The sequence below is a fragment of the Rhipicephalus sanguineus genome, chromosome 4 (genome assembly GCF_013339695.2).
Source record: "Rhipicephalus sanguineus isolate Rsan-2018 chromosome 4, BIME_Rsan_1.4, whole genome shotgun sequence".
Taxonomy (NCBI): domain Eukaryota; kingdom Metazoa; phylum Arthropoda; class Arachnida; order Ixodida; family Ixodidae; genus Rhipicephalus; species Rhipicephalus sanguineus.
In genome coordinates this window covers 91,089,009-91,102,035 of record NC_051179.1, presented here as the reverse complement: position 1 = coordinate 91,102,035, position 13,027 = coordinate 91,089,009, and the positions used below count along the sequence as shown (strand labels likewise).

Genomic DNA, 13,027 nt, shown 5'->3' with positions numbered 1-13,027 from the left:
ATTGAAGCATTGCTAGACTCCGGAGGAATACATTAACGAAAGTTACGTATGATATTCACATCATCGCACCGTAAAGTGCACTTAGTCCGCCAGAACGACGCAGTGTCCTCTTCGTTCCTTACAAGGCTGGGCGCTGGCCTCATGCTGAGCGAGGGTGATGCCAGATTGAGTGACAGCCGCTTTGTAGACTAGGCTACGTAGGCCATATACACCCAGGTAGTCTACGAATACGACAGGCGCCATCCACTGATGTTGGTCTGCGTAGCACTATCCAGGCCTACCAGCCTGGATATACCTAATACTTCACCACACATGGACCCCTCGTCACCGCGATCACGACCTGATACGATAACAAGTCATGAGCAGCTGCTGGTGCTCACTGATCACGGGGATGATGAGCTTGTTCAATAACTGTCATGCACTTCTTCCCCACATGCACGCGGGTTCGTGAAACGTGCGTGCGTTCTCTATCATAAGGGACAAGTATAAGCACTACATATCAGCTTACGGCTTCTGGTGTTGGCTTAATACCCACGTTGCCGTTGCCAGCGTTACCCAACTGTAAATAACAGGTTATATAACACACATGCGGCTCTTCAACATATATGTGTGCGTGTAAAATTTATAGAAATCTTTAGCGTCATTTGTAGCGTTTCGCTCAGTACAAAAAAATACGCCACAGTCACCTTCCAACCGCATGCTTCGCATCACATCGACTCCCATGGTACGTGGGATCTGCCGAATTTTTTAGGCAAGAACTTCTTTCTCTCTCGTTATATCTTTCTTTCTGTCCCTCTGTGTTCTTATGTCTTTCTTTCTCTTTGTACTTAGGAGGAGAAGGATGTTGCAGTAAAGCTGTATGGGCGATGGTTGAAACACTTCTGGAACATTGGAGCTGCACGATTACGACTCTAACTGCTGTTTAAACTCTAAAATGCGTTAAATCAAGTGCTAAGAGGTTTATTAGCAGCGCATGCGGGAAGAAAAAGCAGCGGTGAGCAGCGTTCGGCCAAGTGTAGCAACCATGCGCTCATGCCGATGGCGATGCCGCTGGGGTGCACAGCAATGCCCCTGAGGCCACTCTTCTTCACTACAATCGCGCTCCGCAGAAAAAGGCGCCATCCTGGCGGCTTAGGGTGAGGGCACAGCTATTGGGTCGTAGGACGGCTTGATGCGAAAAACGTGGACAAGTTCGCGGCCGCGAAGGCGTAGATCCGTCGATAGCCTGAGGGGCTTTACGAGGTAATTGTCTGATGACGTTCGCTCTACAACGCGGTATGGTCCGAGGTATTTGGCAACGAGTTTTGCGGAGCGGCCGGGTGTGGTAGCGGGTACACAAAGCCATACCTAGGAGGCAGGGGAAAAAGTAGGTGCCAAACGGAAACGAGGTTGAGGGGATTGCTGCTGCCACTAGTCCTCGGTAGAAAAGAAGCGGGCAAGCTGGCGGCATTCTTGAGCATGTCGCGTTGCTGCGAGCACGGGAGTATTTTCGGACTAATAAGGTTTATGTAGAAGAATGGTGTCAATAGTAATTCAAAGTTCTCGCCCATATAGAAGAAAGCACAGAGAAGATCCAGTAGTAGCTTGTGCCGCAGTACTGTAAGCGTAGGCGACGAAGGAAAGGACTTGGTGGTAATTTGAATGATCAGAGGCGACATACATTGATATCATATCACGAAGAGTACGGTTGAAGCGCTCTGTCATGCCGTCCGTTTCTGGACGGTACGCTGTACTAGTGCAGTGCATGATTCAACATTCGTCAAGTAGTGCTTTCAAAGCTTCGGAAAGGAAGCCACGGCCTCTATTGCTCAAGAGCTCCTGAGGGGTACCATTACGCAGAACAAGATGTGGCAACAGGAACGTTGCAACATCATGGGCTCTGGTAGTCGGAAGTGCGGCTGTTTCGGCATATCGTGCCAGGTGGTCATATCGCAACGATAATTCAGCGGTTACCTGCTAGAGCTGACGGTAGCGGTACGTATATGTCGATGTCAACACGATCAAAAGGTCGACTAGGACAGGGAAGAGGCTGTGACGAGTAGACTTGTCCGAGGGGTGACTTTCGTCATTGGCACTGAGCACACGAGGGAATGAACTTTCGCACGTAATTACACATGCCGCTCCCATAAAATCGGAGTCGAAGCCTATCGTATATCTTAAAGAGGCCTGCATGCGCACACTGTGCGTCTACGTGGAAAGCGTCGCATTTAACATCACGAAGATGGCGGGGTATAACAAGAAGCCACTTGCGACCGTCGGAAAGGTGATTGCGTCGATAAAAAAATCCCGAATGCAAAAGTTACTAGCATGGTGGCGGAGAGCACAAGACGGCGAATATATGGCGGGATCAGACAGGATGCCGAAGAGGGCACTGGTCCAGGGACTCTTCCGTTTCTCCGACGTCATATTGAGTATGGTGGATGGTGCAAGTGCAGGCTCAAGTGCAGATAGACAAGCACTGTCATCCGATACCAGTGAGCGAGAAAGGGCGTCAGCGCCCGTGTGCTTGCGAGCATATCTGCAAACAACTCGGATGTCGTACTCCTGAAGTTTGAGGGCCCAGCGAGCAAGTCGTCCAGAGGGGTCTTTAAGAGTGAATAGCCAACAAAGGGCGTGGTGGTCAGTCGCGACGTCAAATGCGTGACTATACAGGTGAGGGCGAAATTTTCCAATCGCCCAAATAATGGCTAACACTCTTTCTCAATAACTGAGTAGTTAAACTGCCTAGGCTTTCGTCAGAGTTCGGGTCGCGTAGGCGACGACATATTCTTGAAACCCTGCTTTTCTTTGCGCGAGCGCAGCGCCAACTCTGACGCCATTGGCATCAGTTTGAACGTCCGTCGGAGCTGCAGGATCGAAGTGGCGGAGGATTGGCGGGAAAGATAGAAGGTGGCGTAATTTGGGGAAGGCGTCGTCACAGGCTGGTGACCGAGTGGAAATGTCCTTGTCGCCGCTAAGAAGCGCCGTCAGCGGCGCACATACGTAGACGAAATTTCGGATGAAACGTCGCAAATATGACAAGCCGACAAAATTTCGAAGCTCCTTTAAGTTCTGTGGTTTCGAAAAATCGGCGACTGCGCGAAGCTTGGATGGGTATGGAAGGATGCCGTCCCGCAATACAACGTGTTCAAGAATGGTGAGTTGTCGGGTACCGAAACGACACTTTATTTAGGTTGAGTTGAAAGCCTGCGTCAGTGAGACATGTGAGAACGCACTCGAGACGACTTAAATGGGTGTCGAAATTGGCGTAAAAAATACGTTGTTGATGCTGCATAAACAAGTGTTCCACTTGAGGCCTCGTATAATAGTTTCCATTATCCTCTCAAAAGTGGCTGTAGCATTACATTGGCCGAAAGGCATGACGGTAAATTCGTATAATCCGTCAGGTGTGACAAATGCTGCTTTACGTCAGTCAGATGCTTCCATAGGAACTTGCCAGTATCCAGAGCGTAAATCCAGCGAAGTATTCCGCTCCCTACAGACAACGGAGGGTGTCGTCGATTCGGGGTAACGGGTAAACGGCCTTCCGGGCGATCTTGTTCAAGCGTTGGTAGTCGACACAAGCGAATAGTCAACCTTCTTAACAAGAACAACCGGTGACGCCCAAGGACTGTTGGAAGGCTGAGCAATACCTTGCTGGAGCATGTCAGCAACCTGGTCGTCAAGAATATGGCGCTCCGATGCCGCGACTAAATAGGGACGTTGCCGTAGAGGCGCATGGCTTCCTGTGTCAATTTCGTGAGAAATGGTCGATGTGCGACCGAGAATAGAAGCGTGGCTGTCAAAAGAAGCGCGGAAATTCTGCAGTAAGGTGATCAGCTGGCTGCGTTCTGAAGAAGACGTTACGGGATTGATGGAGCGATGGAAAACGTCAAGGAGTGGCTCATCAATAGCAGTGCCAGAAGTGAGTGCGCTGACGTTCGTGGAAAGTGAAATAACCGGAACGTCAAAAATGTGAAAGGTGTCGATCGGTTGTGCGCGACCAAGGCATTTACTATGGTTCAAAGGCAAGGAACACGCCAGCGTCTTCAAGCATCTTCGTGACGCCACAGCGTAGAGTAAGGAGGGCAAGGGGCAGTGGAGCACTTAGCGGTGAATAAACAGGTCAGAGGGAGTAAAGAGAACATCGCCGTCGCTTGTGTACTTGATCTTAACAGCTTCGTGAGAATTTCACCAGCTACATTGAGGACATCTTTGACCTTTGGAAGTTGGTGAACGCGTCGATGCCTGAATATAGGAAAATGTTAAACATATCATGGAGGGCACTGAGGACGACGTTTTCTTAATGTTGCTATCCAAGAGTCCTGGCTCTGTCCTCGAACTTACAGAATTATGCCAGAGTTACGACGGGTTGCGCAGGCAACGTCTTCACACCAGACGTCCCTCGGCGCCTGACGACTCTCTCCAGTCTTGGCATAGAAGACGACCACGCCCTTCTGCTCTCGAAGATTCAAGAGTGCATCCGCACCGAGGTCGCTCGTCAACTCTCTTTGATCTCCTGCGTACCAAACCAACCCCGGCGTTTGGCACCTACGCTCCGCGACTTCATCCAAAATCAGGCCGCTCAAGCTATTCCTCCCGCCCGTGAACCGCCGTCAGTCACTGCACCTCTCACGTACATAGATGCCGTTGCCCGACCTCATCAACGGCCGCTCAAGCCAGCGCCTATGTAATCACCAGCGACCTTTTCGCCACCACCTACGCCGATGCCGCTCCGGCCACATTTTCCTACCCCCAAGTCGAAACTCGGCGTGTACTCCAACCAATGGCGGACCTATGATGACTTCCCGATATGTTTTGCTTGTGGTGGTGTTGGCCACATGGCGCGTTATTGCTGTCGTCGGCCAGCTTCTACGAATATTCGACGAGTGCCATATTTCCCTCCTGAGTTTTCCTCTGCGCCATCTAGCAATCCTTTCTTTTCACTTCACCCTGATCGCTCATTCGCACCTACCCGCCGCTCGCCATGTCCCCGTCGTCGCTCGCTTTCTGCGATGCCTCACCGCACCGGACCCACCAAGCAGGAAAACCGGTGGGCGCAGCTCCCGAGACACGAACTGCGTCGACGTCGCCATGCAAAAGTCCTCGCGCTTCTCCGGCCAACGTCACTGAAGTGTCGGTCAACAGTACCGTCGTCATGGCACTTGTTTACACCGGAACCGCTATGTCCGTAATTTCCGCCAAGCTGTGCCGCAAACTCCGAAAAGTTCTGACGCCATTATCCGATCTCTCTTTCCGAACGGGGAACGCACAAAACATAACATTTATTCGGGCCTGTACTACAGGAGTCGTCATCCGAGTACTTGTGTATGTCGTTGAATCTGTCGTGCTGCCCTGGTGTTCGCATGACGTAATACTAGGCTGGGACTTTCTTCCCTACTGAAAAAATTCGTATGTACGGAAGATACGGATCCGTACATACAGAATTATGGTATTACGGATCCGCATGATACGGATCCGCATGATCCGTATATATGGTTTCCGCATTAAAATCTCCATATATACGGCTTCCATATATACGGAAATATGGTATTATGGATGCCGTATGATACGGCTGGTCATGCGGATTTGTGGTCGTGCGGAAACCGCATGATACGGCTTCAATATATACAGTTTCCGCATCACATCCAATTATGATTTTGTGCCGTCCATTTGAGGATACTAAAGTCTATCTTCTGTAAGGCAAAACTGATGTGTGTAAGGGTTGGTGTGTGATTTTGGTTTAGCGAGTCCATGCAATGCAGACAAGGTCGTCCATTAAGTCAGAACTTGTTGGAGGACAGCTTAATCGAGAGAACAAAGTAAACTGAACAATATTTATTCTGCACATGTATGCACAGAATAAGCGATGCGCACTGTCAGATGACAACACCCTCACACGCACCCCACAGAATTTAACCACAAACAATGCACACCGTCAGACGAGACGACACCCTGGCACGCACCACCACACGCACTTGTTCACGTCTGCCACCACTCGTTATGCTCAATGTGACGAGAATGTAGAAACAGTGGCAGTTCTCACACGCAGAGTAAGCATAAACAATGTGCACTGTCAGACGAGACACCCTGGCACGCACCAAGCAGAATAAGCAATGCACACTGTCAGAGGACACCGACACCCTGGCACGCACCACAACACATGCACTTGTTCATGCCTGCCACCAAAGACCATCCCCGATATGACGAGAATGTAGAGACAGCGGCAGATCTCACACGGCACTGCAAACGGAAGGGAACTAATCTGCCACCCTTATTTGCAAAGAAGGCCTGGCATTCACACTGGCAATTAAACTGCACCTTTATTCTGCACACGTACGTATGTATGCAGAATAAGTACAATATGAACAATGAGCACTGTATGCGAGACGACACGACACCACTGTCCTGGCACACACCACCACACACACACTTCTTCACGTTTGCCACCACTGACCATGCTCGATATTACGAGGATGTAGAAACAGCAGCATCTCTCACACAGGTCCTGCCTTTGCGAGGTAATGGCAGTGACCTGCCGTCCTTAACTGCATTGAAGGCATGGCATTCTCACTGGATGGTAAACCTTTGAAGCTGTAATGCCAGGAGGGAGACGTGGTGGAGCAAGCGAAGTCCGTGGTGACACAAAAACAGATGGCTCTCTGATGTAACTAGAGTTGTGGCAGGTCACGTCATGCAATTTCGGGTTCTCGAGGTGTTACAAGATCGTGAAGATTATCAACCTTTCCTGCAGGCACACACACACACACACTTGGTCACCATTTGGTTGCAATGTAGGCAACAGCTAGCCGGCAGGCACATATTCACTGCTGCACAACCACAGGACATCCAAAGCCTAGCTGGTTGTGAAGGGCAGGGCAGCCCTTCAGCATTGGCGTTCCAGGTAGCCACATAAGCTTGCAGGAGAAGGACAGGCAGGTCCAAGTGATGGCAATGAAGTAACACAGAAACTGTGCTTGCTGTCACCAGTCTTCGCCAAAACAAGGACTGAGCAAGACATGAACTGTCGCTGAACGGTCGAGATGACTTGTCCTGTGATGTGGCTGGAGCTTCATGTTAGGGGCACAAGCGTAGATCACCAGGCTCTAGAGGCTGAGCTCGCTCGGCAGCAGCCTTGCCCGGCTGTGTCTAGCCACGCTTGGTCATGGCACATGTCACTACCACACCTGCGTCAACACTTGAGATGCCAGATATCATAGGCAGCAGCAGTTTTCACTGCAGAGATATTCAACTGTTTGTAAAAACAAAATTAACACACTATGATGCACAAATATGTAAACAACACATATATTGATTTTAAAAACTTTAATGAACGCCAAACATTCAAACAGCAAGCAGTGACCCTCCGAAGGTGTTGAGGTGAGCAGACAAGCTTAAGTTCAATTCTTCAACACCTTCAGAAGGTCTGCCAAATGTCTGTTCACCAGCCGTCTCCTCTCCTTCTTGTCTTTATCACTCGAATGTTTGTCCATGTGCACTTCAAATGCATCTGGAAAAAAAAAAAAGAAACGCCAGTGCTGATGTTCGCTATGACAAAAAAATTCATCAGCCATGCATACAAAAACGAAGTCATTCTGCCTAATAGTGTCGAGTAGCGATAATTATCCATTACTCCAGCCCAGTGACTTGCTCTATTGAGGTATTGCACACACAACTGAGCACCAATTGGAGAGGCCCTTGCAGAAATGTCACTGGAGGCACTAATCCGACAAGGATACTTGTCTTCCCCATGTCGAAATGTTGGCCCCAGCAACGTTCCTTAACTATTTCTCACACCTTAAGGAAGAAATTTGTGATGACATCTCAAATCTGTAACATCAAAATGCCTTGCTGTCCTATTTTTGGACTTTTTTGCAGAAGTTTCGGGTCTGAAAATGCACTGAGTGAAGCCACTACTACCACCATATTGTTTATTTCACTCCCTCGCACCAGCTCTTGCTCTGCATAGTGACGTGAACAGCGCGTGAAACACACAAGGACGATTAACCGACGAGGACTAGCGCTAGTCCTCGTCAGTTAATTGTCCCTGTGTTTCACGTGCTGTTCACGTCGCTATGGAATACCAACTAGCCCGGTCTCACACCTTGCTTGCTGTGCAGTCAGCTGCAGCCCGGAGGGTTGTGCAATCTGCGATGTCAGACTAAAATGCCTCGACCTTTTCTACCAAGCTTGTGGCTGCCACGTGCCACCTTCTTCATTGAAAGAATTCACAACTGTCAGCACAGACAGTGACTACGCCTTTATCATATTTGTAAATGGCAAGAAAGAGGCAAAGCATGGCAACGCTACAAAGCATTGAATAATGATAACTTCAAAAAGTTAGCTTCAGCGCCATACAAGAGTAAAAGCTCGTTAATTCGGATTTAGCAGGACCGGAAAAAATGTCTGAATTACCCGAATGTCAAATTATCGAAAGTACCAAGAAAACAATGAACAAATGTCTATTAAATCAATGAACTTTCGTTTTTGTGATCAACTTTTATTTTCGAGATGAATATGTAAATCCAGTACTATTTTGCATAAGGGCAGCGTAAAAGCCCAAATTTTCGTCATTCACTATTTTGTTTACTATGTTTACAATTTACAATGTTTACAATTCACGATTTCGTTTACTGAGGCTCAAGAATTGAAACATGTTCAGCATCCCTGCCTTATTACGTACCACCACCACCACCCTCAAGTAAAAACTTTTTCGTGAAAAAATTGGCAGCAACTGAAAGTTCATCCGTCACAATGTAGCAAGCCAGTTTTATGCTAGCATGCAGACCACGGATGATGGCCTTTATCTTCAATATCTTTCACCGTGTTTGAGTAGTGTGACACAGCTCGTATTGCCCGTAGTCGACACAATTTCCTTTCTGAAGGCCTGTAGCCGTTTCAGTTGTTCACAAATGCCTCTTCACTCCTTTGCGTTGTCAATTTACGGCGCTTCGTGCTAGGTGCGCTACGAGAATCATCCAAGTTAATCGCAGTGTGGCTAAGTATTACCGTATTATTGAAAGTTTGATGCCATTAAACCATACATATCCTAGCCAGGGCCAGAGAAAACGTCCGAATTATCCATTTTTTCCCAACTGACGGAGCTCGAATTTCCAGACTGAAATTGCAGTTCCTGCAGACTATATCTACCATGCAATAAAATTAAAATACTAAAGGACTTCTTGTGAAATTAAGACCTCGCTACTTGAGTAGAAAACTTTTTTTCATACTGTGTTGCGGTATGATTACAGAAGGCCTTCAATTTCAACTAGGCTACTTCTGCACTGCATTCTTTCAGATATGAAGTTAGGCCACAATGAAGGCATGCAGCTACTTATGACAGTTCTCATATGGTAATTACTTCTGTAATTACAATCTGCACTCTAAAGAAAACCAAGACATAAAGACATACTGCGTAGTGCCTCCATCTTCACAGGCGACAGCGCCTTCTTTTCTGGAGCAGACGGGGCCCCCTCTTTGTACAGGAAACGGCGACATGGGGCACCAGTGACGCTCCTGTTATACAGGCACTGGATACCCCAAATAGCTTTTGCCGTGTCCTTCACAAACAGGGAGTCCTTCGGCTGCTCCAGAAGGTGCTCCCACTTGGCTTTGGCGATCATCACGCCGTCAGCCAATGGAATCTGCATAAGATACACAAAGCATGTTAAGAGAAATTTTTTATGCTCAAATTACTGCTATTATGGCATTATAGGCTCATGCTGAATAAATGTCTGGCACTCTATCCACATTATATTGAAGTCTCGCAGTAAACTAAGACCCACCAAGTCCAGTGGCTTCAAAGAAGAGGGGCTAAGATGACACGACTGCACAGTGACATTACATAATGCAGTAATGTAATAACGCACTTCCTACCATGATAAACAAACCAACGTTGCCCAACCACATATGCTCCACACTTACAATTCATTAAGAAAAATATGAAATTACTATGCAAGTGATTACTTGCATGTCGTACTTTCACCCAGACAAGTGATAAGTACGTGTACTAAAAATCTTCTACTTTCCTTTGTAAAGTGACTATAGTACAGTAATGCCATATTTACTTAATAACCGAGATCTGGGCCACTATTTTGAGAAAAGTATGATCATTAATATGTAGTAGGAGTAAATGTAGTACATGACTATCACTATAAAGGTTTAACCTTTCAAGGATGGTAAAAAGCCTTCAAAACTGCACCCTACTGTCACCTGATACAAGTAAAAAAAATAGTTCACCACAGCAGAGGATGTCCTCACATATTTACAGTAGAAAAAGGTGTCACACAAATAAACTTCACAACTAAGAATTTTCTATGCTACAGCATAAGAATATGTTTTAATTAAAAATGTTTTCAATAAAAGAATACCGTAATTATTCGAATCTAAGCCAATGTTTTTTTTTTCGAAAAAACGTGCAAAAGTGGGGGGGGGGGGTCGGCTTAGATTTCAGTACAATGAGTAAGTTTTTTTCGTTTTCTGGCTTTGCGAAATTCGGGGGTCGGCTTAGAATCAGGGCCGGCCTAGATTCGAGTAAACACGGAAGATTCTTCATGCCCAAGCTCGCACTTTCCTATTACTACTGAGTGAGGAAATGTGATCAAGGAAAACATAAACGCACTCCCACAGAAAGCAGTTACTGTCCCGATAAGGCAAACCTACTTAGCAATATGTTGGCTGCAGCGACATTCCCTTCAGTACAATTTTTTATCACTAATGCCTCTGTCTTCCCCTAAACCTTGTACTGACCTGTAGTATGCTTATACCCAAGTTAAATACCAAGTGCAAGAAAATTGGTGGATAAATTTGACTTTTACAGATACAGCCTCAGCCCTGCCAATTCTCATGAATAATCAGAACTGCCCCTTCAGACCTTAGTGAAAGCACTCTCAAGAGATCAGTTAAACATGCCAATAGAGAATGCTCACTCTGAGTAAATCATGTAATAAAAAATAATTCCACACATTAGTAAAGGATCATGAAGCTAATTGAAAGTGTTCGAACCAGGACATGCACATTAACTACGTATGGGCATACACAGCAAAAGGGTTAATGAAAATGAATCTGTCACCTCTTGAATGCTCATTCCGCTGCGATCCTGCTGCCCTGTCTGTGCTTCTGGTGGCAAGGTTGCTGGTCCTGCTGTGACAAAGCAATCCAAAGATCTAAGCTTATTTTCACACAGCAGCATTACAAAAGATCACGTGACCAAAATCCAAATTAGGTGGTTACCCATCATATTATAATAATGACACATTAAATGAGCAATGATCGAATACAAAAGCATACATAGCACTGAAGTCACTGTATAGTAAGCCTTTTTACATTTCCTTCTTACTTTATGCAAAGTGCAAAAAAATGGTGAATAAATTCGACTGTTATAGATACAGCCTCAGACCTGCCAATTCTCATGAATAATCAGAACTGCCCCTTCAGACCTTAAGGAAAGCACTCTTCAAGAGTGCTCTGAAGCAATCAGTTAAACATGCCAATAGAGAATGCTCACTCAGAGTAAATCATGTAATAAAAAATAATTCCACACATTAGTAAAGGATCATGAAGCTAATTGAAAGTGTTCAGAACCAGGACATGCACATTAACTACGTATGGGCATACACAGCAAAAGGGTTAATGAAAATAAATCTGTCACCTCTTGAATGCTCATTTCGCCGTGATCCTGCTGCCCTGTCTGCGTTTCTGGTGGCAAGGTTGCTGGCTCCTGCTGTGACAAAGCAATCCAAAGATCTAAGCTTATTTTCACACAGCAGCATTACAAAAGATCACGTGACCAAAATCCAAATTAGGTGGTTACCCATCATATTATAATAATGACACATTAAATGAGCAATGATCGAATACAAAAGCATACATAGCACTGAAGTCATTGTATAGTAAGCCTTTTTACATTTCCTTCTTACTTTATGCACTGCTGCCTAATACAGGAGGGTTGAAAAAATTACTAGTGGTATCGAAGGTAAATGGTTTTGACATTCACATCAGATGAGGCTGTATTGCTGTTTGTGCCATGTGAAAGCAGCAGATAATTAGAAATTAAGATATTGAAAAAGTACGGTTAAGCCGACGTTTTGTTCCAATTCCATGAGCAGCAAGATGGCAACAACGAAGAAGACACCCGAGTGAAAGACTGATGATGGTTTTTGCACAGATGAGGAAGATGAAGTCCAATAAATGCCTACAGTATATAAATTACAAAGGGGCTGACAACATGGCCTGATCAGAATCCAGTGTAAATGAAAGGACCGTGAACTGTAAAGACCAAATCACGCATCCTTTTCAGGAATAGAATAGATCTTGCATTTAAAAATTACATGTCTGTCGCAAAAGCCATTACACAATGCTGACTTGTGGAGAAGCCTTTGCTGTGTATGGAGATGTCCTTCGGATTATTGTAGTGTGCTGCTGTTCAGGCACGCCATAATCCAAGCTTAAAATTAGTCTGCATATTATCATGCATTTGCCCTTCAGTCATGCCTATTATACCCTTGTGACACAAGCAAGTTAACCGCGGTTACGACCAACCACAGTCAACCGCGCTGAACCGCGGTTAGCGCCAACCACGGCTCACTGATGTTACAGTGCGCAAAAGTGGCTTCGGTTAAGGCGGCTAATGCCACCTTGCGCACAATAAACTGACACACTAATCAGCAGAGCGACGTTCTGTATACAAATATGTCAGTTATTTCTTACATAATGTTCTTCAAACGTACATTCGTCTACCCTCATCCGAACTTGCATTGGCGTAAATTTCCCTACGTCTGGCGACAGTTCTGCGCTCAACTCAGCTGTTATTGATGCATACACCTTTGCATTGCATGACGTGCTCCGCAGATGACGCAAATGTTTTCCAATCAGGCTTTCACTGGTTCGTGCCGTCCACTTTGTTTTTCACGCAAGCTCAGCGGCGTGCACCCATCCTCCATGGATGCACCATTTTCTCAGTTAATCGCCAAACTGAGGTTGCCAAGCTCAGTATCCTACAACCATGGTTTCACGTACCATGTAACATAAGTGCACCATGGTTATGTTA

General features: G+C 46.2%; 1 protein-coding gene across 1 annotated transcript; it reads right to left on the bottom strand.

Annotated features, from left to right (window-relative positions):
* Window positions 1-7,379: 7,379 nt before the first annotated feature.
* LOC125758253 (BEN domain-containing protein 5-like) lies at window positions 7,380-13,017 on the bottom strand. Its single transcript, XM_049415271.1, has 3 exons — window positions 12,997-13,017; window positions 9,392-9,623; window positions 7,380-7,489 (listed from the first exon to the last, which is right to left on the bottom strand). Exons 1-3 carry the CDS (start codon window positions 13,015-13,017, stop codon window positions 7,380-7,382), a joined length of 363 nt encoding a protein of 120 aa, XP_049271228.1.
* Between the last annotated feature and the right edge of the window lie 10 nt (window positions 13,018-13,027).